Raw genomic sequence first — 26,857 nt, forward strand, 5'->3', positions numbered from 1 at the left:
TGAGGCGGTCAGGATGGGGGTCAAGAGGGTCCCATCAGCACAGCCGAGTCCCTCGCCACTGGGATGGGGGACAATGGCGTTCCCTGAGGAAAGGTGAGCCCTCGGACTTTGGGGATGAGGGACAATGGGGTCCCACATGGAAAGGTGAGTCCTTGCACTTTGGGGATGAAGGACAATGGGGTCCCGCATGGAAAGGTGAGTCCTTGGACTTTGGGGATGAGGGACAATGGGGTCCCACATGGAAAGGTGAGTCCTTGGACTTTGGGGATGAGGGACAATGGGGTCCTGCATGGAAACGTGCCTGGCCTGTGGGATGAGCGACAGCAGGGTCCTGGGGGAACAGCGGAGCCCCTCAATTTTGGGAAGCGAGGACAGCGATGTCCTGTGAGGACAGGTGAGCCCCCAGCCTGTGGGGAAGGAGCCAAGAGTGTCCCGTGAGCACAGCCGAGCCCCTGGCCCCGCTCCAGGCGGGCGGTGGCCGGGCAGGCGGGGGCACTGCCGCTCCTTATCGCGCGGCTCAGGCGGCCCCGCCGCTCTCGGGGCCCGCGGGAAGGCGCCGGGACGAGCCCGGGGAGCGGCGCTGCCGGGAGCGGGGCCGGCGGGGCCCGGCAGGCCGGGAGCGGGGAGCCGGGGCACCGCGGAACGCGGGCGGCGGGTGGCGGCGCCGGCCGGGCCCGTCCCGCTGCACGGCCCGGCGGCAGCGGCGTCTCCGAGCAACCGCGGGCGGAAGCGGCGGAGCGGAGCGGGCGGTAGGAGCGGGGCGGGCCGGGCCGGGCCGGGCGCGGGGCCTGCGCGGGCACCGGGGAGCCCCCGCCGGGCTCCTCGCAACACTGAGGGGCTGGAGCGTGTCTAGGGGAGGGAACAAAGCTGGGGAGGGGCTGGAGCACCAGGGGGGGGCTGAGGGAGCTGGGAAGGGGCTCAGCCTGGAGAAAAGGAGGCTCAGGGGGGACCTTGTGGCTCTGCACAGCTCCTGACAGGAGGGGACAGCCGGGGGGCTCGGGCTGTGCTCCCAGGGAACGATGACAGGACAAGGGGAAATGGGTTTAAGTTGTGCCAGGAGAGGTTTAATTTGTATACAGATAGGATAGATGGGGAAATTTCGTCACGCAAAGCATGCTCAGGCACTGTCACAGGCTGCTCTGGGCAGTGCTGGAATGCCAGCCCTGGAAGTGTTCAAAAAGCCGTGTGCGTGTGGCACTTGAGGGCATGGTGTGGTTGTTGTGGTGGTGCTGCTGGGGGAATGGCTGGACTTGGTGGTCTTAGAGGGCTTTTCCAAGCTTTACAATTCCATGGTTCTATGATTCTTTAGATCCTGGCCCTAACCCCCCTGCAAGGATCGTGGGATTCTCAGGTGTGTGTCTGCCGTAGGATCAGTCCCCCCTGGCACCCTGTGGCCACAGGACAGCCTCTGGGGTGAGACTGTGGCCACATCCCACTGTTCACCTTTGCTTTTCTAACAAAAGTTCTGGAATTAATCAGCCCTGGGGTCCTGTATTCATTTGTTGCATTAACACATTTTAGGTGCTGTTTATTTTGTTTGTTTTGGTTACCTGAGGTGCATTGGTGCTCTCAGGGAAAGGTGGATGTTTTCAGCAGAAATAGGTGGATCTCAAAGATTTTAAGTACTTGATGAACAGGGACTGCATGAGCATTGGTAAGATTTTTCTGTTAAAATTAGCAGCAGTGAAGCAGTTGACTGTGATGACATTTGATATTTCAGTCTGTTGAAATGAATGAGGTGGATGAATGACAAGTCGTGGATTTGGGAATATGAGAACATTAACATAACAATAGTTGATCAGCCAGGTTTTCAACTATCAAGATATTTTGTACAGCCTGAAAATCATATCAGAATCTTCTCTGCCATGTTTCAAGCAGCCAAAGGGCAGATCATTTGACCTGAGCTATAGCCGGAGGAGTTGCGTGCATAAAACTGTTAATTTTAAAAGTTGGGGAAGATGTAAGAGGAGGAATTCACAAACTAGAGAAGATAAAGATGGCAAGTGTTTCTGCTCCATGAGAAGCTTTCCCAGAGGATTGTGGCTATCTTTTAAAACAATCTCAGTGAAAAATAAGTGTGTGTATGAACAGACAGTTGACAATTCGTCTCTGAAGTGTCCAGTGGATTGACAGACCTTTAAGGACAGCCGTGCATAGACACGGAGAGTCTCTTGTAGCAATATTCACAACAACTCTCCCTCTTTCAATAGGAAAAACATCATGGGGCTGTCTTTGATATTTTTCCTTGGACTGAATATTCCCTTTTACTGCAAAATTGCAAAGTATATCCCAAGACTTCCCTCTCCTGAGGGATTTTGTTGGCAGTGTGGTGCTGGAAGCGCAGTGTTTGCAGGTGCTGAATGCACTCAGCACTGGCTCTTGCTCACCAGGGATTCTCCAACCCCAGCAAGATCTGGAGGCCACAGAGGGACTTCATTTCTCCCTCTTTGACCTGAGGGATAACCTCAGAGACCTGGAGTCTGTGAGGAAGCAGGATCTCAGAAGAATCATAGATCATAGAATGGTTTGACATGGAGAGGACCTTACAGCCCATCTCGTTCCACCCCTGCCATGGGCAGGGACACCTCCCACTGTCCCAGGTTGCTCCAAGGCCCGTCCAACCCAGCCTTGGGCACTGCCAGGGATGGGGAGTCCACAACTCCCCTTAATACCCCACTGTAAGTGATTAACCCCAGAGGTTAATCACTCCCTATAACTGCTCCTCCATCCCTCCGTGCTGTAGGAAATTCCCAGGTGCTGAGCTTTACTGGCTCAGCTCTCCTCTCTGAAGGGAGAGGGAAAAGCCACCAGGCCCTTCCCGCTGTGCATCCTCTGTCCCTGCTGTAAATCCCCTCTGTGTTCCCTTTCCAACTGACTGGTCCCTGCAGAGGAGCAGCCTCGGGGGCCTGTGGAGTTCCACATCCCTCACACAGCTCTGAAGGACAGGAAAGGACAGCGGGGCCGGATGCTGCTGTTCTGCGCCAGCGCCCTCCTTACTGCAATTACAGTCCTGTTAGAAACCTCCACCTTATTTAAAGAGACACTGTCAACTGCCTCAAAGCTCCTTTCTGCAACAGGCTCCCAAGGCCACTGAGATGTGTTTTTAATGAGGAGGAGAAAAGCACTAAAGATAAACAGCACTGATAAAGTAGAGGTGCTTCTCATTTTTTAGGCTGTTGAATCTAATGAATTAAAACTACTTCAATTAATCACTGTAGTCCCTTCTGACAAAATTATCATCTCAGTTTCCAAATGAGAGGAGTGAGGCAAGAGGAGCTGAGTGATGGGATCAAGGTTGCTCTGTGAGTTTGCTGCAGAGGTCTGGGTTATAAGGTGGTAAAGGAGACTGAACCAGTGTTTGATTGTTGGTGGCAGCAGGAAATACTCCCCAGAGGCACCATGGTGAGCTGTGATGTAGTCCCTTCTCTAGGAGGTGCTCCAGCACATGCAATATGGGATCCAAGGTCTAAGGCTGGGTGAATGCCAGGTCCTGGCTGGTCTGATGGGCTGTGCTTATCTGTGTACCACCATGAAAGACCTTTCCAGGACTGGGAGAAGGGCTTTACTAAGAAACTCCAGGCTCACCTTCCCTCACTTCAAAGACTGCAGATCATCAGGAACCCCCTGAATGTGTGTATGGCTGTTGCCTGTCACTGATAGCATTATTCATGTGGTTGGGCTTAGTGTTTTTGAACATGCTTAGTTCCCCTCTCTGGTGGCTTTGGCCAGCTCAGATTTTCCTTGCATTTACTCACCATGCTCAAGTTGAATTTTTGTGTTTATTGGCAGGTGTACATCCCTGCAGGGTCACTGCCATGGTACTGAAAGTGTTCTTTCCATCGTGCTGCTCCTCAGCAGACAGCGGCATTTTGATCGGCCGCTGGATCTCCGAGCAGAACTCTGCTGTCATCCTTGCTGTGGTGCACTTCCCCTTCATCCCTGTGCAGGTGAAGCAGTACCTTGGGGAAGTCCAGCGTGTGACTCAAGTCAGTGTTTCTGTGCTTGGCTCGTGGAGCAATAGCAAACAGGAGAAAGAGGAGAGTCTCAGTGAGTTCTTGGAAGACCTCGGGACCATATTCTGCCATGAGCCATGGATCCAGATAAGCAAAGAGGGAGACAGCAAATTCTGGAGCTGTTCTATCCTTCAGAAACACTCTACGAACCCTCAGGAGGAAGAAATCATCTTGGTGTACTATGACCAGCGCAAGGTCATGCTTTCCCATCTGCACCCCCCTTTGGACACAGCTGGGCAGGGGGCAGAGGATGCCTCAAAGCTCTCGGCCATCTTTGACACGGTGGCCAGGAGCCAGGTGCTGTTCATGACAGACAGGTACGACGAGGGGCCCATCAAGCTGACCCACTGGCAGTCGGATGGGGTGGAGGCCAGCATCATCGTGGAGCTGCTGAAGCAGGCCTCTGTGCCTGCCTGCATGCTGCTGACACTCCTGCTCTCTCTGCTCTCTGGGATCTGCAGGAGCAGGTAGGTGATGTGGCATCACCCAGCTTGTTCTGCCTGGAAATGTAATTCTTGGTTAGGCATTGCAGGGCTACTGCTCAGCCTCAGTCAGAAGTGTGATAGAAAATTGTTCTGTTGGAAACAGGCTGCTGCAGGAGGTCCTGTTGGAGCTCCACTCCAACAGGAAAACACAAGGCCAGAGGCTCCCTCAGAGCTCTTCATGGAGCTGGGAGGTTTTCTGGGGAGGCATGAATGTCCTCCCCATTTGCAGCAGGGATAGTTCAGCCCTGCTTCAGTTTCATCACAGCTGAAACAGTGGATTTCCAGATGTTCTATGGCTGACAGAATGATGTGAGGCTGTCCTTAGTCTCCATAGCTGGGGACTCCCTCCTCCCTGTTTGCTGTGACTCCCTCTGCAGCTGTGAAACATCAGCAAATACTGTTTCTAAATCCAAATACTGTTTCTAAATCCATCCTCTCTCCAAGAGACTGTGGTGCTTCAACCTTGGCATTTTACAGAAGTTTAGAGGGATTGCTGCTCAGCCTGAATCCTTGGTGAAATCCTGTTCTCACAACTGTGAGCTTGAATAGGATGCTCCAAATGTAATACGTGGCAAGTGCTTGGACTGAAAGTTAATTCTGAGCAGATTTGCAGGGAAGAAACTTAAAATCATGGAATCATTTACCTTGGAAAAGCCCTCTAAGATCATCAAGTCCAATTAAGCCAGCACTGCCAAGGCCACCAAACTACCCTATGTTTCCAAGTGCCACATGTTTTTTAAATACTTGCAGGGATGGTGATTCCACCGCTGCAGCTGCCTGGTGAGGTTGTGACAGAGAGGAGAGTGGAGTTCTGGTTCTAAGCTGCAAGAAGGCACTGTAATTGATGAAATTTTGATAACAGCTACTTTTATATTCACGGGTAAATCTCTTTAAGTACAGCCTACAGGAATGGAGGTATTTAACAGGTTTCCAATGTGTAATACAGTTGTAAAAGAATTACAGTGAAACTCCTCCCATGCAAAAATTTTCTGAGCAGTTGGGTTACACAGTCTGGTCCACAAAGGAAAAACTGTCCAGTTTTGGATTATTGGAAGAGATTGAGATTCAAACCTGATATCATCAAGGACCCCTGTGTCCTGGGACTGCTCTGTAGATACTGTGTGTTACTGGTTCTTAATGGTGATTAGGTCCCAGCTTTGTGGTTGGGCAGAAGATTTGGAGTCAGCTCCAAAGGTCCTTTTTCTGCCTGTGTGCCATCACCACAGACAGGATGATTCTTTTCTGGTCTCACTTGGTCCCACCTCAGCTGGTGCCAGGATTCAGGCCAGGCTTGGAGTCAAGTTAAGCTCAAGCCTTGCTGGCATCCAGTCTCAGTCTGCAGTCCAAACACAAGTTGGGAGCTCAAGCTCAGTGGCAGGTTGGGCCCAGATAGCTGCTACCCAGCTTCTCAGGAATTCTGACTTCAGCTTTTCCTAGGGCCAGGATGGATGTTCTGAGGGAGAGCAGCAGCCAGCTGTACCTGGCAGCAGGCAGAATGCAAGGCTTGCTGTGCACAAACCAACACTGAGCCTGTTCTCAACCTTGGGAGGCAGAGCTTTCTCTCTCCTTTGTTTCATTCACCCCCAGTATCAACTTTATATTTACTTATCTCCTATGTGTTTTAAAACATCAACCTTGGAGAACAGAGATTAGTGCCTGGCTTTATAACAAGTCTCCTGCTTGACCTTCTAAGTCATTTGAAGGAATTTGGTTCCATTTTGTACCACATGATGTGTGGCACAACCTCCTTCATGCCAACATACTCGAGGCAGGGAGAGTTCAAGATGTCACATGCAGGTGTCCTTCCAGTCCCCTCCTTCCTCCCCATGCTGGGACAGGACATCCCATAAAATAAGATTTACTGATTTTTTTCTCTTTCAGGTCACAGGACTTTTTCCTATCTGTTTTTTTTTTTTTTTTTTTTTTTTTTTTTGTGATGTTAAGGGATAGTCAGCTTTGAAAGGCTAAAGCAAGCAAGAGATCAGCAATGTGCTCTCAGGCTGAGGAGGTTTGGGGATTTTTGGATATGCCCCTGTTATATATACACTGCACATTTGCAGAGCAGCAGTGCTGGGAATCTCAGGGAGTGAGTCCCTGCCATCCCTCCAAGCTCACCCCGTGTTCCCAGGTCCTGCACATCCTGAGTTAAGGCATTTCTGCAGCACCACCGTGTGCTGAGGGGTGGCCATTGCGATTCTGCTTCCGAGGAACTTGGGGGCAGCATTCCCATTATCCCTGAAGGTCTCTGCTCTTGGGGACGTTAGGATGTTTTAGTCTTGAGGCAGTAAATTCCATGTGCTCGTTTTTAAAAAAGTCTGTTTATAAACACCTCCAATTCTTCATCCAAAGGGAGGCACTGCTCCTGCAGTTTCTAGCAAGGAGCAAGAAAACACACAGGGGTTCTGGTTAATGGAGCTTAATATTTGCATGTGATCCAGATTCGGAAAGATTGCTTTTCATCTGATATCTGAAAATTCCCCTCTCACTCTTGGGAAAAAAATGAATTGGAAAATCAAGGCTTACTTATGGAGGCTGTGTTAATTTATTGCAGAAATTCCATATATTTGGAAATACCCCAAAGATCTCCTGCTGCTTAGATAATGCAATGACACAACATGACTAGATTTTTGTTGGGTTTTTTTATCTGGTTGGTTTTCCATTGAAGTCCTGAAAATGGTTCTATATAGTGTGTTGTAAACAAGTGGGAGTATTTCTGGCAATGCACAGTCAATGTGCAAAGGGGTAGGAGACCACACAAGGAATATTTTTTTGCTCTCTTCCTTAGTCCTCACAGAGAGGAGAGTTCCCATAGCACATCTCGCAGCTGCTCTATTGAGTTTTTTGCAGTATGTTTGTATTTTTATTTCAATAAGTATGTGTATGTATGTGAAACTGTGTGAGTGGAATAGGCATTGTGCTTGTGGTGGTGAGTGAAAAGAGAGTCAGTTGTAGCACAGACAGGGACATCCCTGGGATGTGTTTTTGGGCCCATGGTGTCCAGTTGAGGAGCTGAACCATTGCAGGCTGCACAATGTTTTGGTGCTCTGAGGTTGCTTTGGGAGTCATTCCCATTTGTGCAAGACATTCCTCGGGCAGACAACAGCAGCCTGTCCTTTCTCTCCATCCTTCTGGGGGTGTCAGACTGGGGGTGAGCCAGGGGCTGGCTGCCTCCAGCTTGAGGAGCAGCCATGGATGGTGAGACACCCACTGCTGAGAGAGGACGGGGCTCTCACCCAGTGAGTGTGTGGTGTAGCACAGGCCCCAGAGCTGCTGCTCTCTGCCTGAGCTGACACGGTCTGGCAGCTGGTGTTTGACCCATAATTCTTCACCTTCAGCCATCTGTACATAATCCCACAGGTAGAGCGTTCCTCCTTCCCCTTCTTTACATTTCAAGTGCAATTCTCTGCTCTAGTCAAGTTTTGCCACACCAGAGTTTGTAACCACTGAGCTGGGGCATAATTGGAAGGGAAAACTCATCTGCTCTGGTGTCTTGGTGAATCTGTGAGGCCAGGTGTGTGTGATCCGTGGCCAGAGCAGTCACCCCCTCTCCCTCCCCTGCACTGCTCTTTTCTCCACCGCCCCAGCTCCCTCCTCCTGACAAGTCAGCTGAGGAACAGTGCATTCATTTGTCTCCAAGGTGGGAGGCTGTAGCAGAGCTGAGTAACTTGGAGACCTCAAATTAAGAATGATTCACAGTACACTGCGTGTGCTTCAAACCCAATGTGTCTGAAATTTGAATGGGGAGGGAGGGGGAAGAGGGGGACTTCAACACTCTGGTCCTTCAGCTGACAAATGATGCACAAAGTGGGGTTCAAAGGGCTCAGGAGGGTGTGGGGAGGAGAGGGACAGCAGCCCCAGGGGACTGAGCAGGGTTTGGAGGAACTGTACCTTTGTGATTGGTGTGAATTGTATAAATAGCAGTGGGCAGCCCAGTGTGCCCATCCTGGCCTGTTGTGGAGGCATCTGCTGCTGGGCATGGGCTGGCAGGCTCTGGGTGAAATCCATGCAAGGCACACACAGTTTGCAGGGACATCCATCTCCAGGCCCTGCTCAGGAATGGTCCAGGCAGCTGTGCAATTTCCAGAGTGAAGCAGGATACCAGGAATAATGGCACTGTGTGAAATGAATGTAACCTGAAAAACAGTGCCAGAGCAGCACAGGAGAGTAGATAAAGTGACTAAAAGTGACCATGGATTCCTGGACCTTTAACAAAAACCAGTAAAACACTGTGAAAATGGTGCAACAACTGCACTGGGTGGTGTACTCCTGTGTACAGGAGAGAAGTGATCCAAATTATGGCCACATCAGAATTTATCCCCCAAACCAAACCTGGTGCCATGTGTTGCTGTGGTTTCTGTGACCAGCCTGCTCCCTGTGCTGTGTCACTTCAGCCTGCACAAATCACCAACTATCCTTGCTTTATAGGTTGTGTGGTAATAAAAGTAACTCCCCAAAATAATTGAGCATCATTTTGTACTTTTCTTCTGAGTCATAAGAAAAGAACCTTGTGACTGTTTCCTCCCCTACAGGCCTAATGTGGATGTTAACTTTGAAACCTAATTAAATGCTAAAAGTTGGTTATCTACATAATGCTGGTCACTGCAAGGCAGTGGAGAGAAGGTAGAAGTGAAGACCCTGAAAAAAGAATTTGGAAGTAATAAAAAAAAAAAAAAAAGAAGAGAAGGATCAAGTGGAAGAAAAAAGAAAAGCAGGGGGGAAGGGACATAAACTGCATGGAGGGCACAGCTATTTGTTATACCAGGCTCACACCACACAGAGAGTTGTGATCACCTCTGCTCTGGAGCCAGGCTGGGGGAGCTGGAGGGGTTCACCTGGAGAGCTGAAGGCTCTGGGGGGACATTAGAGTCCTTTCCAGTGCCTAAAGGGGCTCCAGGAGATGTGAGGGAGGGAGAGGGACTGGGGACTGAAGAGGGAGAGGTACTGGGAGGGAGAGGGGACAAGGGATGGAGGGACAGGACACAGGGAATGGCTCCCAGTGCCAGAGGGCAGGGCTGGATGGGATATTGGGAATTGGGAATTGTTCCCTGTGAGGGTGGGCAGGCCCTGGCACAGGGTGCCCAGAGCAGCTGTGGCTGCCCCTGGATCCCTGGCAGTGCCCAAGGCCAGGCTGGGCAGGGCTGGGAGCAGCCTGGGACAGTGGGAGGTGTCCCTGCCATGGCAGGGGTGGGATGGGATGAGCTTTAAGGTTCTTTCCAACTCAACCCATTCCACAATCTGTGATGAGTAACACTGGGGTTTGTGCAGCAGTTACACCATGTTGAATTGTTGCACTGAACACAACTTGACTCTGCTCTCCTGGAGATTGGAGCGTTGTGCAAGCCCAGTGATGTATCCAAAGCAGAGGTTGGGATCAGGATTGCCTTGTAGCTTCCTTGGAAGAGTGAGACATGGTTTGACAGAGTGCAAATGAGAGCTTGGGTTGTCTGCATGTCTTGGTCTGGCAAGGCTGCCTTGATTCTTTTAACCTTTCAGAGAGTCATTAACATCTAATCACCCGCTCTGGTTGCCCAACCTTAACTTCACACTGAGTGTTTTGCATGGATGTTGGATGCTGGCCTGCCTGCACCATGGCAAAGGCAAGAGGAGACATTCCCATGTGTTTTGCAGGGTGCTGAAGTTTTGGCCTTTGTCTTTCTTGTGGAGCAAACTCTCAACCTGTGAGCAGCTGGGACACCGCCTGCAGCACCTCCAGGTCATCAGCAGCAACAAGAAGGCTCAAAACCAAAATCAGCTGATGAGGTATGGAGTACATGTAAAGTTAGATGTGTCTTGGCTCTATCCCTGTCTCCTGTGGGGAACCCAAACCATGTATCCCATGCCTGGACAGAACTAGGCCCTCACTGCACCCTATCATGTTCCTCTATTCCCTGCTGGTTTGCATATCTTTACTCTACACTCTATTCATATGCATGTATATTTGTATTTTTATGTGTTAATCATGTCTTTTGCCAGATACCTGCCTTTTTCCCTAGCTCAGGAAAGGCAACTGGGATATTGCACCCCAAAAGCTTGTGCTGCACCCATGTGTGAGTGCTTTGCTGTCACTACTCCCACAGGCACATTGCTTTCACATGTGCTGCTGTCAACCACAGCCATCCATCAGTGTTCAGTGGCATTTTCCATAAGAGCAGAAAGGTTTAAATGCTCCCCTCTTTCACCCACTCTTTTGGGAAAGCTCTTTGTGCAGAAACTGCAGACCAGAGACTCCACTTACACTGTTAGAACAGTAACAAAGTGTAAGGGAAAAAGCAAACATGCAGCACAGTGAGAGGAGCAGAGCAGAGATCTGAGACAGATATTGGATGCCCTACAGCTCTTCCACAGCCAGTCTTGTTCTGTGTGATTCTCTGATCCTGCAGTAATAGACTCCCAGGGAACACTTAAAATAGATTAACAGATTTGAAGGCCAAAAGTAACTGTGATTGTTCTGTCTGATTCCTGAGTAACTCACGTCATGGAATTCCATTCAGAAACTCTAGTGAGGAAGGGGCAGCCCAGCAGCTCTTCTGGGTTTGTGTATGAACCCAAAACCACTATTTATTGCCTTGTCTGGGAAAGCCATCTGATCTCAGTGTGGATGTGCCAAGTGCTGCTGCCTTGGTACAGGTAATTGGTAAATCCCCCCTGAGTGTGCATATACCTTTCTGTCTAACATTCCTCTTTGTAGCTTCAATCCCCTCTTTGCTCCCTGCTAAGAAAGGTTTTGTGATGTGGCAGGCTGTGAATGGCTCTGAGTTTAGAATCATGGAATCACAGAATATCCTGAGTGGGAAGGGACCCTCAGGGATCATCCAGCCCAGCCTCTGGCTCTGCACAGACACCCCAACAATCCCACCCTGTGCATCCCTGAGATCATTGTCCAAGCTCTCCTGGAGCTCTGGCAGCCTCGGGGCTGTGCCCATTCCCTGGGGAGCCTGGGCAGTGCCAGCACCCTCTGGGGGAAGAGCCTTTCCTGATCTCCAACCTAAACCTGCCCTGGCACAGCTCCAGCTGCTCCTTTGGGTCCTGTCCCTGGTCACAGAGCAGAGCTGCTCCTGAGGAGAGAGCTGTAAACAGCTGGGAGGTGTCCCCTCAGTCTTCCCTTCTCCAGGCTGAACAAACCTCTCCTGTGCTTGGCTACAGGAGCAGCGCACCAGTGGATATGAAAAGATTGGGACATTAAAGGTGCTACATAAGCAAAGCCAACAACTGTCATTGAAACATTAAACACTGTCCTTCCTTTAACTCTGTTTCTCTCTGCCCTGCCTGCAGGAAAGCCAACATCTTTGTGTCTCTGCTGATTGATGTGGCCCTGGGGATACTGCTGATGTCGTGGCTGTACAGGAAGAACCGCATTGGTCACCTTGCTGACACCCTCATCCCTGTGGCTGACGTAAGTCTGGCCAAATCTGATCCCCTTTCACCTGCTCTGGGTTGGTTTTTAAGGAGGCAGTGCCTCTCACACAAGCTTTCTGAGAGACCTGTCTAAAGTCATGCAAATTAGGTCTCCTCAAGAACAGTGAAATCTTCAAATCAGGCCTGTTGGGGCTGCTCGAAAGAAACTCAGCTCTGCTTTGCATGTGCTGTGAATAGTAATTAGATGTTTATGGGAGGGCTCCTCAAGCTTCTAAAGGAACAATTATGGCTTGGACAGAGCTCTGCAGCTGCAGGTTAGGTGGTTATGGAGCCATAGTGCTTTTGTTTTATTTTATTTTTTTCTGGAGTCGACAGAAAGTGTCCTCAAGTTGTTGCTATATGGGGTGTTTGTGGTTAAAAAAATGCTGTAACCTGGGTTGAGTCTGATAAACTGCTGGAAAGTCAAATATGATAAGCAGTGCAGCTGTGCTTGTGGAAGGAGTTTCATGGGGAAGTCCAAAGGCTTTGCTGGTCAGGGTACAAACACCTGAAATCCTGCCTAAGAGCTCTGCGATATGGCCAGACTAGGAAAACCTGCTGTGTGTTGTGATTTTCTTAAACAGAACTCCTCTTGCCCACTGAAATCCCCCAACATCAGCAGAAATTCATGGGTAGCTGGTGTGACCCACATTGTCCTGCTCTTCTGGTGGTTCATTTTATGCAGAGCTCCAGTTTATCTGTTTAGTGGCAGTAAGGAACATATAATGTACTTCAGAGGCTAGAGACCAGACCACTAATCTGAGGTCAGCTCTCTTTTAAGAGCTTCTGTGTCTTGGGATTACATGTGCAGCCAGTTTTGAGCCCTGCCATGCAGCTGCCCAGCCTAATCCTTTCTCTGCCCACTTTTCTTTCATTTCTACATGGCTGTTTCCATTGGGTTCTTTCTAGCAGCTGGAGAATGTCTTCTCTCTGCTCTTTCTCCAGATTCTTGGTTGAGAAGAATTTGATTTTGATCAGAAAATTCCAGCAGTGGTTTATTTTTCCTACTTGCATTTCCTGGGAAGACCTCACATTTCCTTTGACGACAGTCTTTTTGGTCCATGTTGAGCTCCTTAATTATTGCAAGGTCTCTGATCATTCTTGTACTTGCTGGACTTGAAGAAAGCATGTATGGATTGTCCAGCATAGCTGTGGATCAGGACTATTGGTTTTCTTGTCTTTCATAGTCAAACTTTTAAGAACAGCATATGTGCTGTAGGCACTACTCAGCAGTGCTGGTGGGTAGGGAGAAGCACATTTGTTGCAGGACACTTGGTCTTGTGTTTGAGCTATACACTGCAAATATTCTTCCAAGCCTTATTCTTACATCTTTTCCCTTACAGATATTTCAGCTGGAGAAGTTTAAGTTCTCTAGAGCTTTTCCTTTGGGATTACTGGAAGTGCCCAGCTCTCAGAAATCTGATTTCTTAACAAGTCTGCAGGGAAGTGGCTTTGGCTGCATTCCTGGTTGCACAGGTGGCTCTGGGAGGGATTCCATCTGCCCAGTGTCTTTGGCAGATGGACACTCTCCATGCTCAAGGTGTGTCCAACCCCAGCACCTGTCCTGGACAGGCTTTCTTGTGAGGGTTGCTTGTTTGTTCCTCTTTCAGTAATTTAGCTCATCTGTCACTCAACTTTTGCCTCATAGTGACAGCTGTCTTCAGCAAGTCTCCTCCGCCGTGTGTGGACTCTGGTGCCTGGCTATCACCAGGAGCTGTTTGCTTTCATTCCTGGAAGTGCTGACTCCTCCATGGCTGGGGGGGCTGATAGCCAGTCAGTGCCTTTCTTCCCTGTTTTTCCTGGCTTATCAGCTCAGGCCATTCACAACTTTTCTTTTTTCTAGCCTTAGTTTCTTCTTTCAGGCATATGAGATTGTGGACATAAAATCTTTTGGAGTCTTTTTACTCCCTTTGCTGGGCATTGATTTATATGCATTATATGCAGGCCTTAAAAAATGCAGATCTGAGTGATCCCAAAATATACCAATGACTTCAGCATGTGGTGTGCAAGCCAGCACCACTTCTTTTCCAGTATGACAGCAAAATCTCCCCTCAGCCATTCAGCAGTGGGTTTCCTCTCTGCTGCTGAGTGTCCATCTGGTCTGCATTATTCCCATCACTGGGCTTTCTCAAGTGCTTGTGTGTTGCCAGGTTCAGTAACTCAGCATTCCCCGTGTGCAGAGAGCCCCTGTTCCTTCCCTGACACTCTTCTGCTGTGAGCTGTGCCCAGATATGCTGATAGCATTGACCCTACACCTCTGTGTCTGTTGGTAAATACAACATTGGGTATCTCATTTGCCCAGAGGGTGCTGGCACTGCCCAGGCTGCCCAGGGAATGGGCACAGCCCCGGGGCTGCCAGAGCTCCAGGAGAGCTTGGGCAGCGCTGCCAGGGATGCCCAGGGTGGGATTGCTGGGGGTCTGTGCAGGGCCAGGGGCTGGGCTGGATGACCCCTGAGGGTCCTTCCCACCCAGGATATTCTGTGTTGCTACTGTAATAAGATTGTTATGTATAATAAGGTTACATACATAACTATATATATATATAACTATAACTATATATATATAACTATACATAACTATAAGATTGTCTATATAAATCTATATACATAACCTCACTTTAACCTTATTGATTTTAATATTGACAGACTACCCTTATATAACACATAACCTTACTGGTTTGATTGATTGATTTTAACATTGACAAAATCCCAGCTGTGTGGGCTCTGGGTGCAGTGCTTGGGTTTTTTCCAACCAACATTTCTCTGGAAGGAAGCAGTGTAGGTGGGTGATTTTGACTCTCAGCACTGCCAGGGTCACAAGCTCAGCCTGCTGCCAGGAGTTCAAGCTGTGTTCCCTGACCATCCATTTTTTATCCTCTGATAAAATGGATCTCAAATCAGCACTTGGGTGGCAATTGTTGATGCTGCACAAGACATCTCTGAGTGCAGCTCCCACTTTTCCAGCGTGGTGAGCTGTACTGTGCTGGCTATAATAACAAGCTGCTTTTGTCACTCAGTGAGGCAGATGTGATTCAGAGACACCCAGGGAGTAACTGGCAAGGAGCTGTTAGGAAAGACTGATTTTTGAAGCAGCCTTTCAAATCCTAAAATGGAAAACTTGAATAATCTTCTCTCTGTAGGTGCCCTCACAACTCCTACCTTCCTCCTTCTCTTGATCCCACCAGGCTTCCCAATGGTTGTCCTTGCTTTTGCCTTCCACAAGACAGCCTTCTTTCAGAAATACCTGACTCAAAGATTTGCACTGGTTTTAAACAGAACTGCTCATAAACCATCTCCTTTTTTTTCCCCCTTTATCTCTTTTATCCTTGCTGATGTCTCTTTTTCCTAAGTTGCAATCTGTTTGAAACAGTTACATATTTATCATAGATTGTGCCTGCAAAAGCTTTTCTGGGGCTTGGAGATAATTGGATGTATGCTCCTAGTCAGTCTTGTTCCACTGATCCATAAACAAAGCCAGCAGAGAGAGCGCTTCCTGAAAAATATTTTTAGATGTTAATTTATAAAATAGTGTATCTTAGAGCCCCAACCACCTGCCACAGACACAGGGCAGGTGTGTCTGACAGGGACAGCTTTGCCTCTGCATGCTCTGACTTGCACCAGATGGAACCCTTAAAGCTGGAAAAGACCTTCAGGATCACCAAGTCCAACCATCAGCCCAGCACCCCTGTGTTCACCCTCACCCCTGGCCACCTGGGCCCCCAGGGATGGGGACTCCACCACTGCCCCAGGCAGCTCTGTCAGTGCCTGACCACCCTTTCAGTGAAGAAATTTTCTCAATATCCAATGTAAATCTCTCCTGGCACAACTTAAAGCCATTTCCCCTTGTTCTGTTCCCTGGGAGCACAGCCTGACCCCCTCTGCTGTCCCCTCCTGTCAGGAGCTGTGCAGAGCCACAAGGTCCCCCCTGAGCCTCCTTTTCTCCAGGCTGAGCCCCTTCCCAGCTCCCTCAGCCCCTCCTGGTGCTCCAGCCCCTTCCCCAGCTCTGTTCCCTGGAGCATCACAGTGCCCTGTGTGTCCTTCTCAAGCCATGTCACATCAGCATTTACCTCTGCACATGGAAACTAGGAAGAAGAGCATGACAGGAAAGAGAATATTTCCACAGTGAGCTCATCTAACCCTGGTTAGCACCAGTCTGTCTCCAGTTTGGTCATGTCCCAGTACCCTGTTATGAAACACTTCCAAACCACTGTATCTGATTTATTAATATGCCCACATTCAGTATTCATGACTGCAGGAGGAGAATCGGACTCACCGTCACCTTTCCTCATTCTGCTTGCTATTGATCAGTCCTAAAATATCTGTCTGGAAAACAACCTGCAAGGTTATACTCCAGGACTCCTGTTTTGCCCAGCTCAATACCAGCAATGTAGGGCACCTTCCCAGGGCTACGTGCCCCTGCCAGGCTTTAGCAGCACCTCTGGGACTGGCAGCCTCCAGAAATACTCCCTGCTAAAACTCAGCCTTGCTGAAGGACTGCTTTCAAGCATTTAAATATTTCATTAAAATCCCCAAATGCTTTATCTAAGTTACCAATCCAACACTTTAAATATTAAAAGCAATCTATTTATAAAGCAGCAAACGCTTCTCAGCCACAGAGGTGAGCTCCATGGGATCCAATCAGTCCTGACTTGCAGTGAGACAAATGGAAAAGGAAGGGAATAGAAAGACAAGCCTTTTGGAGAAGTTGAAAATGGAGCCATTAATTTTGCCACTGCATTAAAAGTAAATGTTTACAAACTCATTTTGCCAGCATCTATTGGTTAATAAAGAAAATGGAACCACTCCTTGGAAATATTTTTTTCCACAGGGAAGTTATACACGTGAATGATAAGGAAAGTAGGCTACAGTGCATCACTTTAGGGAGTGTGGCTTGGTGGTTCTGCATGTGGGTAGTTTCCAGTGCCCTTCACTTGTGTGGACTGTAAGTGGGATTTTTGGAGAAAGGGGAGTTTTCCTCACAATCTCTGTCCATGTGGGACAGTGTAAGGGGTCACTTCTTCCAGATGTTTTCCCCACCTGTTTGCTGAAGATTATCAGCTCCCTCAGCTCACAGCTTGGTAACTGGTGCTCAGCAATGGTTTCAGCTCAGGGGAGCAGGGCAGGTGTGAAGTTCTGAGGAGAAAAATCCCCCAGCTGCAAAGGGAGTGTGGAGTAGTGGAGTGGAGAGATAAAACCAATAAATAACACCAGCCTGGGCTGAAATCACCAGAAAAAGTGAATAACAGCCCTCAGTGAAGAGTCTGGAGCGCACATTTGAGGTAGGGAAGAACAAGCCCAGAGCTGGGGTTTGGTTTTTTCTGCAGCAGTGAAGTGACAGCACATGGGCCTGGAGCAGGTCCAGGGAAGGGAACAGACCTGGGGAAGGGGCTGGAGCATGAGGAGAGGCTGAGGGAGCTGGGAAAGGGGCTCAGCCTGGAGAAAAGGAGGCTCAGGGGGAACCTTCTGGCTCTGCACAGCTCCTGACAGGAGGAGTCAGCCAGGGAACAAGGGACAGGACAAGAGGAAAGAGCTTCAAGTTGCTTTAGGGGAGGTTTAAGTTGGATATTGGGAAAATTCCTTTATGAAGAGGGTGGTCAGGCATTGTCACAGGCTGCCCAGGATGTGGTGGAGTCACTGAAAGTGTTCAAATGCCATGTGGATGTGGCACTTGGGGATGTAAGTTAGTGCTGCACCGGGCAGTATAAGGTTCATAGGACTTGATGTTAGAGGGCTTTTCCAGCCATGATGATTTTCTGATTCAGTGATGTGGGGAGCACCTCCATTCGTGTTTTTCCTCAGTGATTCCAAGGCTGCTTTGTTGCTGGGCTGCCATGAGTACCCATGAAGCCTGCAGAGTGTGATAGGCAAGATCAGGGATATTGTCTAGTACACCACAAAGTATCAAGAGAGTGTGTGCATGAAATACATTTATGTAATTCAGTGTTTTCTACCCTGCTCTAAACAAACACAGATTGTTTATAAAAATTAACTCTCTTTTGCCCATTAGTGCACTGTCACCTTCCCCCCTTTTAAAATCCTAACAGCCTTTCCCAAACTCAGCTCTGACTTTTCACCTGACTGTCCCCAGAAGTGGATTTGTGCACCAGCGTTTGCCATCTATTTCCAGAACCCTCATTACCCCAAGAAATCCCACAGTGCAAGCCTTCCAGAGGTGGCCAGAGGTGACATAGTTCCATGGTCCCAGCACAGAGACCGCTGAAGCAATTCAGGTTCCTCTCAGCTGTTGTGTTTGATTCAGTAAGGAGTTAATAAAACTGCATTTCTGATTTAGGTAGCTGTCTGTAAAGCAGCTGTTTGGATTTTTTCCCATTGGTTTGAAGGCAGTGGTGGAATACTTGGGGGGGCAGCAGTTAGAGTGCACTGGCCCTGTTCAGTGTGAGTCTGTTCTCTCCGTGGCCTGGCTTCCTTGTGCTTGCAGCACGTGGCTGAAGAGCTGCAGGACCTGCTCCAGTGGCTGATGGGAGCCCCAGCTGGACTGAAAATGAACCGAGCCTTGGACCAAGTCTTGGGCCGCTTCTTCCTTTATCACATCCATCTGTGGATCAGTAAGTGAAATTGTTTAACTTTCCAGCCTCCCTTTTCATCTCTTCCCTCTGAGTGTTTAATGTTTGCCTAGAGGTGAGTAATGAATCAAAATGCACTTCTGCAAGTACAGACTTGTCTGGGAGTCTTCCTGCTGTGGGAACTGAAGCCAAAGTTGGATTCCCACACAAGGAATTCATGCATATTAAATAAAGTGCTGGTATTGATGCTCTGCAAGAAGTGTGGATGCTGCTGGGGCTCAGTTCCTTGGTGTCACTGGTGGTGAGTGTCCAAGGGAAGGCACTGCTGTGAGGGGTTTGTGCTCTTTGCCATGTGAGAGGGGCAGCTCTTGGGATAGGGATGAGAAGTGTGCAAGGATGCAAATGCCAGCCCTGTGCTATCTCAGACTTCAGCTCAGTGCAATTTTATTACTTCAGTTTCTTCCTTGAAATAAAACACTCTTGTTATCCTTGATGGAGGAGTACAGGCATGATGGACATGAACTCCACAGTTATTTGACTGATTTGCTTTGCTCACCAGTCAAGTATGGTCTTGTTTCTGTGACTTTGCCTCACTTTGGTGATGAAAGAGGCTGTTTGTCCATACTGCTTTATTTTACAAAAGCCATATGAGGGGGCTTTTGTGGGAAGAGCAGAAAAACAGGAATGGTTGCAGTAAAGGTTGACGTGTGCAGTTAAAAATGTACTTAAGAACCTGGACACAAATGTAGGAAATCAAATGTTACATCCCTGGAAGTGTTCAAGGCCAGATTGGGTAGGGATTGAAACAACCTGGTCTGGTGCAAGGTGTCCCTGCCCATGGCAGGGGGTGGCACTAAATTATCTTTAAGGTGCCTTGCAACCCAAACCATGCCATGCTAATTCCATGAAATCCCATGTGGAGAATGGCGACTGCTGTGTTCAAGCTGTGCACACTCCTCCCCATCCTCCCAGTGGGCAGAAACTTGGGCAGGAGAGTTTTTGTTGGCCCTGCTAAAGAGAAGATGGCATCTAAAGGAGTTTTCCAGCTGCCCTTCCAAGTTGTCATGGCTCTGATCTCTGGAGCAGCGTTCTAGGGCGAGGGGAATCAGCCTTTTGAGAGGGTCAGGAGGGAGATGACCCAGTCAAACACTGACCCTGTGCTGTGTCCACCAGGCTACATCCACCTGCTGTCCCCGTTCATTGAGATGATCCTGTGGTACGTGGGGCTGTCGGCCTGCCTGGGGCTGACCGTGGCTCTCTGCATCCTGTCCGACATCATCGCGCTCCTCACCTTCCACATCTACTGCTTCTATGTCTACGGGGCCAGGTGAGTCCCCTCCCTCTCTGGGCTGGGTTTGGAAACCCCTCAGGCTGTGTGGAGCATTCAGTCCTGGTGTAGTTCTCCTGAATTCACTTTTTAACCCACAGTAATTTCTTGCAGTCTTTTTCAAGCCTGTAGAAGTGATGGCCACAGCAGTGCAAGCAAGCCATGTTTCATTTCTTCTCCATTTAGATATTTATCTGTTGTGGTAGTGACCTGGAAAAATGAAACTGCATGACAGGCAGAGGACAAGAAAGCAGCTCACCCCATCCCTTTGATCCAGCTCATAGTACTCTCCTCCATTGCACCCTGCTAGAGATTTGGAGGGGAACTGGAGAAGATGAGGAGGACAGGGGAACCCCTGCAGTTTAGGAGAACCCCCAAAATCCCTATCTCTGCCCTGCTTCAGAGGTCCTTGCCTGCACTGTGGGGCGCAGGTGGCAGGTTTGGGGTTACAGAGGGTCTGTGACACTATCCTGGTGTCATTGTCTCAAAGGTCCCATGGCCTGAGAGCTGGGCAGAGGCTCTGAATGAGCAGGGGGAGTGCAAGGGGCTTTGGGGCACATCTAGGGCTTCCTGTGCAAGAGTAGCCCATCACTGTGCTCCGTTCCTGCTCTCCTCTTACTTGTGCTGCACCAAGGAGTCCCACAGGCCACAGGATGTGCTTGCCAGGGAGATGGGATGGATAGAAGAGATGAAGGACCTTTTGCCTTATTAAGTACAGAATGGCCATTGTCCCTCCTCAGACTTCACATAGGAAACAGCACAAGAAATAGTAAATCTTTGGATATGAGTGGTTTAGGGAATGGTTGGAAATATTGAGACCTGATTTATGAGCCAGGTCTGTTGTGAGCATAGGTCACACACCCAGAATCAGTAATGTCAGGAGTGGGAGGTCTCTTCCCAACTCCTCTAATCACTGGAATTTCTGTGTGGGTCTGGGAGGAATGGCCTTGCTCATCCTGGTTGTGCAGAGTGGTAGGAGGAAGCAGGAAAAGCATTTTGTCAGCTGATTGCTCTTCCCTGGAGCTGCAGGGAGCCAGCCTACCTGTCTTGTGTTTGTCAGAAGTACAGAGTGTACAGCTGTGTGCTGTCCCTGTGGAGAGTCAGGAAGAGTCAGCAGTCACCCACAGCCAGCACAGCCCCTTCAATTCCTGCAGCTGGCAGGAGGAAGGATTTGCTGGTTCAGGTGCTGGTGATGCCTGAGATCCCCTGTGGAGCAAACACAGAGTGAAACGAGGGCAGGAATGTGTGTGCAGGCAGCAGGGCAGGTGGGGCAGGTGCCACTGCAGCAGCACCCGCTGGGTGTCATGTCAGGGGTGCAGGGAGAGCCTGGCCTTAGTCAGAGCCATGGGCAGGTGTGTGCCAGACCCTGGAGGAGCTGTCCTGGGCTCCCTCCTGCTAGGGATTAGTGCACCAAGCTGTGCCTGCCCGTCTGGAGGCACCCTGCCAATTCCTTGAAGCAGTTGGTGTTCCTCAAACCAGATCCTTCTCTTGGATAAGACTCCTTACCTCTGCTTTCACATTGCTGCTGTGAAATCTGAGCAGCCTCCACACCTTAGCTAGCCTGGTTTGCCAGTCTGGCTTTTGCAGCTCAGGCTTTCTCAGACTCTGTTCTGCCCCACACATTGGCCATGTACCCTTTCTTTACATCCCTGTGTGTTGGCACTGCTGCCCAGGGCACTTTGTGCCTCCTCTCCATCGCAAGGGCTCTTTCTTCCTTGCTGTTACTCCATAAAGAGGTGTCTTTTTCCCACCCCTTGTCACCTCAAGCTTCCCTCACTGTTGTCATTTTCTGTGAGGGAAGTAGCTCAAGTCTCATAGCACCAAATTCTGAAAGCCTAAGGAAGGGATGCAGTAGGGGCCACCAAGCATTTCACTGGTCTCTTCCCACTCTTAAGGATTTGTAGAGCTGTGGGCTGCTAGGGATGCTTCAGGGGCTCCACTCCTCTCCCTTGTGTCCCTGCTGCAGAGGCACAATTGCATTGCATTGACTCAGGTGTGGGGGTAATATCTTGGCCAGCTGTGTCTGGAAGGGTCTGAGGGCAGGGGAAGGGACAGATCTGAACTGGGGAGACACAGGTGACCTTGGGGAAATAGACCTGCTGGTTCTTCTCAGAGAATCATGGAATGGTTTGGGTGGGAAGGAGCCTTAAAGCTCATCTCCTGCCATGGCAGGGACACCTTCCACTACCCCAGCTGCTCCAAGTCCCATCCATCCTGGTCATGGCCACTTCTGGGGATCCAGGGGCAGCCACAGCTTCTCTGGGCACCCTGTGCCAGGGCCTCAGCACCCTTTTGCTGCAGAGAAGGTGTTGCCATGAGGCTGGTGGTTGCTGCATGCCCATGGAATGGCCATAGCCCTGCAGTGGCCCAGAGCTGGCTGCAGCAGCCCCGTGCCAGGGAGCAGCCCAGACAGGCTTGACTGAGCCATGAGGGTTTATCTGCAGCATTCCCAGAGTATTTTTTTTGCCCCCCCTGGCTCTGCAGGTGGGTGAGTGGGTGTGGGGCTGTGCTGGTGACATGACAGCTGGGTGCTGCTGGAGCTGGGAGCTGCCAGCTGTGCTGCAGAGTCTTCTCTTTGCTCAGGCTCTACTGTCTGAAGATCTACGGCCTGTCCTCTCTGTGGCGCCTGTTCCGGGGCAAGAAGTGGAACGTGCTGCGGCAGCGGGTGGATTCCTGCTCCTACGACCTGGACCAGGTAGTGCCACAGCCCTGGGGACACCCCAGGGTACTGCCCTCAGTGATGCCCTCCCTCCTGCTCTGACTGATACTGGGACACAGACACAGGAGCCTTTGTGGTGCCCAGGACAAGGACATGTCCCAACGCTCTGAGTCCACGGCTCTTCTTGCTGCCTTACAGCACTCCTTGACTGCCTGCAGCAGCCCTTCATTGCCATGGACTCCTTCCCTGCCCTCCAACACCCCTTCCTTACCTGCAGCAGTTCTTCCCTTCCCTATACCACTTCCATTCCCTGCACCCCTCCCCTTCCCTGCAGTGCCTCTTCCCTGCCCTGCACTCCTTTGTTTCACCTCTTCCTTATCCTGCACTCTATCCCTGCTCTCCAGCATCCCATCCCACCCCACCCCATCCCATCCCATCCCATCCCACCCCATCCCATCCCATCCATCCCATCCCACCCCATCCCATCCCATCCCATCCCATCCCATCCCATCCCATCCCATCCCATCCCATCCCATCCCATCCCATCCCATCCCATCCCATCCCATCCCATCCCATCCCATCCCATCCCATCCCATCCCATCCCATCCATCCCATCCCATCCCATCCCATCCCATCCCATCCCATCCCATCCCATCCCATCCCATCCCATCCCATCCCATCCCATCCCATCCATCCCGTCCCGTCCCGTCCCGTCCCGTCCCATCCCATCCCATCCCATCCCACCCCATCCCATCCATCCCATCCCATCCCATCCCATCCCATCCCATCCCATCCCATCCCATCCCATCCCATCCCATCCCATCCCATCCCATCCCATCCCACCCCATCCCATCCCATCCCATCCATCCCACCCCATCCCATCCCCACCCTGCAGGCTGAGCTGTGCTGGGTGCTGCAGATGCCGGAGCTCTGAGCCTGGAGTGCAGTGGGGGAGGGCTGGAGGCAGTGGGAAATGTGGTGCCCAGCAGTGTTGCCACAGTAACAGCCGTGGCAGCGTTTCTATTAAAAGGCCCTGTTTCATTCACGTTGTGCTGGAGCCTGGCCCACACACTCTCGCTCAGGCAGAGGCAGTTCTTTGTGAAGTGCTGTAAGCTCTTTTTAATTTCTGAAATGCCATGCAAAAGTCCAACAGAGCCTGAACTGCTGCAGGCCAGCAGCTGCAAACATCACTGAAATAATACAATAATATTTGGAAACTTGCAGGGTCAGCTCCTCTTTCTATTGCAACAGATAACCTTGAGCTTCTTGCACCACAGCTGAGAGCTGGTTTCTGTTTCTTTGGTGATTAAAAGCCTCCGTGCCAGGTTTGCATCATCTCCTCCCTGTGTACTTTGAGGAGAATTGGTTTGGCACTTGAGGCTTCATCCTGCTGCTCTGGAGACCAGAGGGAATTGTATTGCTGGCCGGGTAGGAAGAGACATTCAAAGCAGACCTAAAAGGCTCTTGGAGGTTTAAACAACTGCAGTGGAGTGATAGGAGAAAGGGGAAACAACTGCTGTGAGGAGCGTGGATTGGGTTGTGATTTATTCCTGGTTACATCCCTAAAGCTGTGATGCTGATCCACCCCTGTGCTGTGGCTGCTGGGTTGTTTTCTTTCATGACATCCTGCAGCCAGGGTCCCTTTTTGCAGAGGTTGCAGTGCCCTGTTCTCCTGTGGCCTCTCTCATCTGGAAGTGGTGGCTAGAAATAGAAGAGTCAGGTTCCTGTTTGGTATAAATCTGAATTCTCCCACTTGGAATTATTTAGACCTACGCCAACCTACGCTGGCCCAGAATAAAAATAACTTTTTCTGTGGGCAGTGGAGCTAATGACACCTCCTTCCTTAGGGATTTTTCTCCTGCATCCTCTAAATATTGCTCCCTGACTCCAGCTTCTCTCCCACCTTCCCACTGAGCAAGAAACAGAATTCCTGTGGCTGGAAGCTCAGCCAGTTGCTGCTGGGAATGTTTATCACAAATAATTCTGTTAGGTTTGCACCAAGTGCCTGCGCTGCTAAAACAAGGAGGAACAAAAGTACTTCTCAGTTCTTTCTAGAATTCCCATTCAAATTACCACTTCTTTGTTATTTTCCACATTTCTCTGGTAAAATCTGGTCAGTGGCTCTAAAACTTTTGGGGACACAGAGTGGAAAAATTGCAAGATCAGTTAAGTCTAGTTTCCTAAGGAAGCTGGCCTGAAATAGGAAATCTTGAATGTTGTCTGTAAAGGAAAAGTGCTGTCAGGATCCAGCTTTTATCTTTCCAAATGTACTCCCATAATAAGGAGTGTTGAAGAAGGTCCAGTGAGAGGGGAAATACTGAAAATATCCAAGGTAACAGCATTATTCACATAGGCAAGATAAAAACACATTGAGAAGTCCTGCAAACTTCTATTGCCTCAGAGTCTCCTATTTTTTATTTGTAACGTATTTTATTTTACCATTGCTCTGCTCATGATTGTGTTTCCTTTTTCCCTAGTTATTTATTGGCACTTTGCTGTTCACAATCCTGCTGTTCCTTCTGCCTACAACTGCACTGTATTATTTGGTGTTTACCCTGGTAAGATTTAACCCTTGAAACAAGTCAAACACTCTCTTCTGAGGTAGTAAAAAATGGTTTCCTAGACATTTATGGTCATCCATAAAGAAAATAAAAATGTGGATGTCTTAGGAAGGATTCTCCACATCAGCTCAGGTTTGTGTTTTTCCAAAGGAAATTCCCAGCAAATCCTGTCCACAAGACAAACTGTTCTCTTTACTTTCTCTCAGAAGTTGATGTTTCTGTCCACATCTGTGGTGATGGCCTCTCTAGTCTGATCCAGAACTTTTCTTCCAGGGAATTAACTTGCTGTATTAAATGTTTTCAGCCAAGCTTTCCTCAGAGGTTTGAAACTTCTTTATTTTTTTTCCTTCCCCCAACATGACCAGTCCTCTCCACAGTCTGCCCAGAGCCAAATTTTCCACAGACAGTGGCCATCACATGCTTTCAGCATCTTTTTTGAGCCCTCTCTTTTCAGATGAGCTTGGCAGCAGAAAATAACTGCATTGTGACAAAAGGAGGTGCTTTATGCAGGGCCAGAAAACACAGAGCAGGAAGCTCATTTCTGCCTTGCTTAAGCTCTACGTGGGGTTTCTCCAGGCTGAAATGAGCGGTTGCAGCTCACTGTTGGAGAGAGGAAAATTTACATTCACTGGTACACAGTGATGGAATTGACTCAAAGTGGGAGAATTTGGGCTTCCTTTCCAACTGTGGCTGTTGAAAGTGGAATAGTTCTCATGTCCTTGCAGGTCACAGCTTCTCCAGCTGTAGGAGCTTCATTCCAGTTACCCCTTAAACCCAGACTGGTGAGGACACAGGGTCTGGATGCTCAGCACTTCCAGCCATCACACCCACTTTGGGAGACCTTAGCTTAGCACACAGCAGTGTTAGATCCAAGCTCAGCTCAGGAATTTACAAGTGTTTAATCTCCTGTTTCCTGAGATGTTCTGTCAAACTGGTTTTTGCAGCTCCGCTTGCTGGTGGTGATTGTGCAGGGCCTCATACACTTGCTGGTGGACCTGATTGACTCCCTGCCTCTTTATTCCCTCATCCTTCGCCTCTGCAGATCCTACAGGCTCGCAGGTGAGTCCCTCAGCTCTGCCCCTGCAGCACTTCAAGCATTTTGCATTATGTGCTTGATTTTGATGCACTGGGTCACTCCTGGATTGAGGATGCAGTGGGGGTAGGGAAGAACCCAAGGCTTGAGTTGTGCAGGTGTCCCTGCTGTGAACCAGTTCCTGCAAGGACCAGGATGAGGATGTCAATGGAAAGAAATCTGAACCTGAAGCAGAATCTGGAGCACCTTTAGAAAGTCCTTGGCCACTAAAAATTGCATCCAAACAAGCACCATATAAACAAGGTCATATTTTATTGCAGTTCCAGACTACCAGATCAGGTAAAACTTCTGTGAGTCAAACATAGCATGGAGCTGTGTCAGGGCAGGTTCAGGTTGGATCTCAGGAAAGGCTCTTCCCCCAGAGGGTGCTGGCACTGCCCAGGCTCCCCAGGGAATGGGCACAGCCCCGAGGCTGCCAGGGCTCCAGGAGGGCTTGGGCAGCGCTGCCAGGGATGCCCAGGGTGGGATTGTTGGGGGGTCTGTGCAGGGACAGGAGCTGGGCTGGATGATCCTTGTCCCTTCCAAATCAGGATATTCCATAGTTCTGTAAAACAAGCTCGTAACTTTGGGTGTTTGGCCTCTGAAACAAGCCAGATCACAAAAATACTTGGAATATCAGCTGTTCCAAAGGGTTGGATCTGCAGTGGTTGCAAATCAATGGAGCTCTTTCAGTTCTATGCTGACTTTGACTGGCTGAAGCCCTGGTGTTTGGATGAATTTCAAAGCTCTGGGCAGAGTTCAGATAATCATTCCCTTTTTGAGAGTAATCTGTCACCATTTTGAAACCAGTCATTGTTTTTT

At 49.6% G+C, this 26,857-nt stretch overlaps 1 protein-coding gene across 4 annotated transcripts in view; it reads left to right on the forward strand.

The window, feature by feature from the left end:
- The first annotated feature begins 678 nt into the window (after nt 1–678).
- Nucleotides 679–26,857, forward strand: part of PIGQ (phosphatidylinositol glycan anchor biosynthesis class Q) — a 38,397-nt gene continuing 12,218 nt past the window's right edge. The window contains exons 1-10 of one of the 4 annotated variants that reach the window (XM_063171308.1): nt 985–1,351; nt 1,522–1,654; nt 3,790–4,480; nt 10,127–10,258; nt 11,771–11,891; nt 18,332–18,458; nt 19,590–19,743; nt 22,327–22,438; nt 24,880–24,960; nt 25,908–26,022. In XM_063171308.1, coding sequence (XP_063027378.1) covers nt 1,630–1,654; nt 3,790–4,480; nt 10,127–10,258; nt 11,771–11,891; nt 18,332–18,458; nt 19,590–19,743; nt 22,327–22,438; nt 24,880–24,960; nt 25,908–26,022 — 1,558 coding nt within the window. In that variant the 5' untranslated portion in view covers nt 985–1,351; nt 1,522–1,629. Of the gene's footprint in view, nt 750–983; nt 1,655–2,451; nt 3,631–3,789; nt 4,481–10,126; nt 10,259–11,770; nt 11,892–18,331; nt 18,459–19,589; nt 19,744–22,326; nt 22,439–24,879; nt 24,961–25,907; nt 26,023–26,857 lie in introns of those variants that run through there. The other 3 variants (XM_063171309.1, XM_063171310.1, XM_063171311.1) reach the window with 3 other exon arrangements.

This window comes from Melospiza melodia, chromosome 18 (genome assembly GCF_035770615.1).
Source record: "Melospiza melodia melodia isolate bMelMel2 chromosome 18, bMelMel2.pri, whole genome shotgun sequence".
Classification (NCBI taxonomy): Eukaryota; Metazoa; Chordata; class Aves; order Passeriformes; family Passerellidae; genus Melospiza; species Melospiza melodia.